Source organism: Rhincodon typus, chromosome 10 (assembly GCF_021869965.1).
Source record: "Rhincodon typus isolate 14 chromosome 10, sRhiTyp1.1, whole genome shotgun sequence".
NCBI lineage: Eukaryota > Metazoa > Chordata > Chondrichthyes > Orectolobiformes > Rhincodontidae > Rhincodon > Rhincodon typus.
Window position 1 is genome coordinate 67,123,102 of NC_063341.1, and position 6,782 is coordinate 67,129,883.

The following is a 6,782-nucleotide window of genomic DNA, read 5'->3' on the forward strand; positions in this document are numbered from 1 at the left end:
TTTCAGTCCTCGTGGATTATCCCAATCCCCACCCTCCAAACACCCCCATATTCCTAACGCGAGAAGTTTGTTTGTTTTTTTGGGAAAAGAAATCAATGCAACGGTAGCTTTGTGCAGCAAAGTTTCTGGCACGTGTTTTTTTTCCAATGTATTTTAAAATGATCTGATGCTGTAGGGTAAATAAGGAGAAGGGTTAGCTAAACCCCCACCCCTCGTCTACACACAAACACACACACACACTCACTCACTGATTATCAACGTTTGTGATTTTTGAACAGCTTAATCGCAAACTCTCATTAAAGTCCTAGGCGGTGATGAAGACCCGCTCCTAACATTGTAGGGAACCGCGATGGAAGGATCCAGCGGCTCCAGTTTTGGAATAGACACTATATTGTCCAACGGTTCCAGCAGCCCGGTGCTGGGGAACAGTGATTTCCGTCACGGTGACACCAGGACTTCGGATTTCCGAAATCAAACCTCGCCGTCCCCGAGCTCAGAGATCGACACAGTGGGCACGGTCCCCCTCTCGCCGATTTCCATGGAGCAACCAGAGGCACATCTCAGCGCCGAGAGCCAGCGCCATCAACAACACCAGCAGCAGCAAAGTTTGCAGCCGCCTCCTTTACCACCACAACAGCAGCAGCAACTGGCAGGAGGCAGCTCTGTCCCCAGGACTTCCACATCTTCTTTCTTAATTAAAGACATTCTGGGAGACAGCAAACCGCTGGCAGCGTGCGCCCCTTACAGCACCAGCGTCTGCTCACCCCACACTCCCAAACCAGAGGGTGAGCCTTTCAGGCAAAAGACGGAACCCGAAGAGGGTAAAAACCGGGACAAGCTAGACAAGCGAGATGACGCTCAAAGCGACAGCCATAAATGCAACGGTGAGTCTTTTTTTTTAATTCTAGCATTCCTTAAATATAACTGTGCCTCGTGCAGAAGCGCGGCCGCTTCCGTTTGTTTTTTTTTTCCCCCTTTTGCAACTCGGTCTTGGAAGTGCTGTTAGGTTGCAGGAAGGGAACTGTCAGGTTTTTAGTGGGGGGGCGAAAAAAATCTGAGATCTTCGTTGGATAACACTCGGGTGCTGGGAGGTTCTCTGTAGCTAATAATGATGCCGGCTATTTCGTTCAAGGTTTCTTTAAACATTTACTTCTGACTGGGTCCCGTCACCTTTGTTTATCCAGGTTTCTGCCGGGAAATTCATCGACCAAATAAGACTGTAGACAAAAATTCCCTCCCCTTTGCAAAACTATTTGAGACTGGGCGCATATGTAATTGCCAGTCGCTAGCACTAAGGAAGGTTCGGCGCCTGTACCAGGGAAATGCCAACGAGCGTTGCAAGGAAGTCAGGCCTAGTTACTTTTTTTTTAACTCGCTGAACCCTAATGAGCGTGTCTTTTCACTTTACTCACTTGAAATTATTGCAGTGTCTGATGCAAAAATAAAACCGCGATTACTGATCCGAATTTGGGATTATTCAGTGCAGGGAATTACACAAGGTTATCAGTTTTAGAACGAGCGATTTTGAATTTTGGGGAGTGGGGGAATGAGATGGCCAGGGATTGATACAATTGGCCATTTTTCCTGTAGATTTATTACGTTAATAGCTTATAATATGACAAGTAAAGAAAATGTGCGATTAAAGGGAATGATCTTAAAACATTCTTAATCTTCTTTGCTACAAAGATGATCATTCGTAAACCCACTGCTGATGAGACTTTATCAGTATCAGCCATTTTTGTTTGTTGTAAATTGTGTGTAAATGGGAAAAAAGGTTTTTTTTAATATAATTCATTCAGTGATTACGATTAGCATAATAGAGAAAAAAAGCAGATGCAGGGTCTGGTCTGGCGAATTTTTCTGTCCAAAGCTCCCCAGTGGGTCAATTAGAGAAGATTATTGTTCTTCCTGCAGGGAAGATCATAGTGCGCCGCAAAAACTGGTACAAATAGAGATAGATTGACATATCGATTTCCCAACATTTCAGAAAAAATCTCAAAGTTGACAAATAGTATCCGGAATTCTTAACGATGCCACCAGTACGTGGAAATCTATTTCAACCTCCTAAACACAACAAGCCACTCTCAAGTTTAACTCTCGTTGCATGGAGGCCGCTGGTTTGGGGAATTCTGACATTTATTTTTGTTTGTGCGTTGTAAATCCGCAGTCTTTTTGAATAATAAACAGACATTAAAAAAAATCAGCATCAAATATTGCTTTGGAAATCACTCCTAATTGGAACTGCTCATCTACAACTGGCTATTTTACACATGCAAATGAGATGCAAAATGGTGCAGGGGAATGGAACTTTTTTTTAACAGTCAGATTACAGGATGTTGTGTTGTGCTACCGGGCATTTGGATTCATACGGTGCATTTAATATCTCGCGTTAGGAACAAAAGAAGAAGGCGACCGAGAAATAACGAGTAGCCGAGAAAGTCCGCCCGTGCGGGCGAAGAAGCCTCGGAAAGCGCGGACTGCGTTCTCTGATCATCAGCTTAATCAGTTGGAGCGCAGCTTCGAGCGGCAGAAGTACCTGAGTGTGCAGGACCGCATGGATTTGGCAGCGGCTCTGAACCTGACAGACACCCAGGTCAAAACCTGGTACCAGAACAGGAGGTACGTAAGACGTCCTGCTCCCAGTGATTCCCCCAGCCCTACAATCTGTGTACACAGCAGCTCCTCGGCATCCCTATGTGCGCTGGCAGCGACAGTGTATTCTATCAACTTATTGCATGTACAGATGGCCCACACTCTCAACGCTGTAAAAGGATTTTCACCCGCAAACACTGGGACACCGGTGCTGACCACTGACAACTCGAGAACTACATAGGTACTGTTTAGCATAAAACAAACTACATAGATAGACACTAAAAACAAACTACATTGATACCAGTTAGCACAACACACGCACTCCAGAAGGAATTTCTTTGTCGCAATCAGAGCGAAAGGGGACGGTTATGACGGTCTTCTATTAAACAAACACAAGAGGCTGTGAACAACTCAAACATTTTTCACAAGAGTTCCTGTCTACCTCAAGCCTTGCTATTGTAATTCAACGCCGCCGTTGATAAAGTCAAATTTTACTTTTAAATCCATCAAATTAAGATTCTCATTTTATTATTTTTTTTATTTGGCTGCCCGTTAGATCTTTCTATTGTGCATTGAAAGGCACTCAACTCGAGTTGATCAGCCTGGCAATATTTTTGTGACTGTTAATTATTTTAGACTTTGTTTGGTTGTTTTTTTTCTCTCAAAAAGAGCGAATAGTTTCATTTTAAACGTGTTTCAATTGAACGTTCGATTCCTACCATTTGGCACTGCCGCCGAGACGCAAGGCTGTTTTGTTTCTAGCCCAGACAGTGTTGTTTTAACTAAAGCACAAAAGACGCAAATTCCAAAGACCTTTATCCATCTTTGCCCATCGGGGGACACAAAAATGTTGCATTCAACACGGTTGATGATGACTTGGAGTTTGGAAATGGGGCGTCCAGTTGCCAACGATGCCAGTTTTTCTGTCTCATTGCATACAGTTTTCCAACCATGTTAAATCTGTCAGCAAACATTAACATCAACTGTTCCCAAATCTAAACACGGTTTAATGCATTGTACTTTTTCTAAATTCCTTTTAATATTACAATAAAATAAATTTGTTGTTAATTGCTTGGATGAAGCTTCGCAATTATGTCACTGAACCACTGCTACATTTGTACCTGGAACTCCTCGTTCTGTTTTGCACACAGCAATCCGACGGGCATATTTTATTTCTCTAAATAAATCGAAGTTCCAAGCTGCTCAAAATAGATATAAAACAAAACCGACATGGGTTTCCTCGGTCCATCAATTGTAAAGAATTATCTTCAATACTCGGATTCAAATCTGAAATTATTCGACCCTCTGCTTTAATTCAGTGCAAGAAGTGCATTCTGCGAACTTCAAATAAATTCCGTGGCTGGGGATTTGGTCTCCTATTCACCTAGGGATTATTTGCAATGTGTAATTACAAAGCTTTGCTCGCCATTCGTAACCACTTTTTTTTTGTGTTCCTTTCTGCCTTATTTCAGGACGAAATGGAAGCGGCAAACAGCTGTGGGACTGGAGCTCCTAGCAGAGGCCGGAAACTACTCCGCTTTGCAGAGAATGTTCCCATCTCCGTATTTCTACCACCCTAGCCTGCTAACTAACATGGACACAACGGCGGCGGCGGCAATGTACATGTACCGGACTCCACCGCCTCATCCCGGGCTGCAGCGGCCGCTTGTGCCCAGGGTCCTGATCCACGGGCTGGGACCGGCAGGACAGCCCGCACTCAACCCCTTGCCCAACCCTATCCCCGGAACACCACACCCCCGGTGAAAAACAAAACCGAGGGAACAGGAGAAGGGTGAAAACAAACAAAAAAAAGCATAGGACTGAAAAAGCCGCGAGAGGGACACAAGACGGACTCTGCCCTAATGTGAGAGAGAAGGGGAATGGAGTTGAAACTTTTGCACTGATTTCTCATGACCTTTCTATCTGAACGTGGCATGCACCAGAATAGTGGGAAGTGTACATTTCAAGGACTTGGGGGTGATTTATGCGTATTTATTGTTTGCTGTCTGAGAAATCCGGGTTGGAAGCGTCTAAAACATTAGTACAGTACATACAATTTTTTTCCTCTCATTTTCATGCAGTCTTTTCAATCAAATAAATACTTAGATCAAGTAAACTAGTGTTTGATTCTGTAGTTTGGTTTCTGTCTTTCGACATACAATGTAAAAAGAAAGCTTTCTTTTTTTAAAAGAAAGTAGGCGAATGAGTTAACGTGTTAGCAATTTTAGTGGTTTGCGAATGAAACTTTGCAATTGGGTTACTGGTGAGATCTAATTACAAAGAGGGAGAGCCAAAGTGTTAAGTCTGGCTTGCTGCTGTGGCTAATTGCAAGGGGCTCCAACGCAGGACCTGGTTTATTAGGCAAACGACTGTGATACTCGATCCCCTGTTCGTTCACCGAAAAACAGTTCGATGGGAGTTGAAATTGCGATTTCGAACTAATTACAAAGTCTCGGTTTTAGGCGGCAGATAACAGCGATCGGTTAGTTCAGCGAAGTTTGATGATTTCATTTTGGGAAGGAAGTCTGGGAAATACAGATGCAATTCATCACTGATTTTTTTAAAAAAAGCACGATTTGGCTTACAACATTAGCACTTATTCATGTTATATCTCAAGCCTTCTATATGTAGGTCTTTTTTTAAAAAATGGGAGTTAGTCCAGTATCTTGTGGGTACTCATCTTTTCTTTCCCTGAATAGTTAACAACACATCATAATGGATGGTTTGTTAGGGCTGCCTGGGAAACGGGAACTTGTCCCAGTCTGGCAGCTGTTATGGGCAAGCATTAACGCTTGAAAGCACGGCCTCCGCCAGACAGCAGGCGTAAGGCTGCTCAGCGGGAGCAATTGGAGCGAATATATGAAAAAAACGCCAAGGCCAGCATCTTCAAGGCGAGAGATCGCAGCCGTAATCTCAACTACATCCTCACCTTGTGCGATCTAAAAAGGGGAACCGAGTGGTAATGAAAACCGAGAGCATTTAGTTCCCATTCTCCCACTCCCAGCTCATCAGAACGGTGTCTGATCTTGCTGTAGTGCGCGGTGACTAAACCCTTCCTCACTTAGCTACAAGGACAAAACGATCGAGTCATGTCCAACTCCTAGCACCGCCAATACAAAGAGATGTGGGATTCATTCTAGAGCCATCCTCTGAAATTGTTTCAAATATCGCGGTCAGAAGATAGCAACCAATGATCATCGCTCATTAAAGCAATTGGATATTATTACTATTGATGTAGTCATCAAGGTGTGATCTCTCCTCAACCCTCAAAACAAAACTCCCCAAAAGTCTAGGAGTTTCCTTACTGATGCATCATTTGTCAAAGCGCACGGCGCTTTCTAAATGAAGTTGCAAACAACAAGAAAGGAATTTCCTTTCTGTTGGGACCCTGACAGCAGTCAGTCATTTTCTGTCTCCCATTTTGGGAGGGGTGGTCTTGCAGTGCCCAGGAAAACACCGAGCCGCGGTTAGAAAGGTAGAAATCACGTTACACACGAGCAATACCATACGTTCGGAATAAAATAATCGTTTCCCCCCCACCCCCCTCCCCCCGAGGCACGCAGTCGCATGATGCTTTCAAGTGAATAGACTCCAGAATGCAACAGCCTCAGGGCACATTTGTTTTGGCTTTCTATAATTGGAGAATGATTTGCTGATTTCCCCACTAATAAAATCGCGTTTAAAACAAATTGACCTCAGCAAAAGGCCTAAGAAAGGGAATAAGTGGCGGAGCGACGCCCACTTCATCCCACCCTCCTCTCACAGCTCCCACCCCCTTACTCAGTGAGCCTTTGCAGTCATCTCGTCCCTATTTGAGGGGGCGGGCGAGGACATTCGTTCAATCCCTGACTGACCTGTCTTCGTTTATTGTCAGTAATTAGAATTGATGTGCCCAGATTGCATTGGTTTAAAGTTTACCATGTGCGTAACCAGCATTTCGGACAAATTGTTTTAATAAACGGTTTCTCCTGCTATTAAGTTAACACGAGGCAGAATTTATTTTGAATCGGAGGGTTTGACTGGAACGAAATTTCCCCTTTTTAACCAGACTTGGACTAAAAGACTTCTCGAAACCAACCGGAGTTTTACAGATGTCAAAAGGAGTTGACGCTAGTGTCAACTTTTTAAAAAAAACTCTCTTTGAGCTCCGAATCTCAGTAACAGTGATCCCGCATTTACAACCTGTACCA

General features: G+C 43.8%; 1 protein-coding gene across 1 annotated transcript; it reads left to right on the plus strand.

Moving 5' to 3' along the window:
- Positions 1–349: 349 nt before the first annotated feature.
- Positions 350–4,356, plus strand: barhl2 (BarH-like homeobox 2). Its single transcript, XM_020533972.2, has 3 exons — positions 350–884; positions 2,394–2,619; positions 4,065–4,356. Exons 1-3 carry the CDS (start codon positions 350–352, stop codon positions 4,354–4,356), a joined length of 1,053 nt encoding a protein of 350 aa, XP_020389561.1.
- The last annotated feature ends 2,426 nt before the right edge of the window (positions 4,357–6,782 follow it).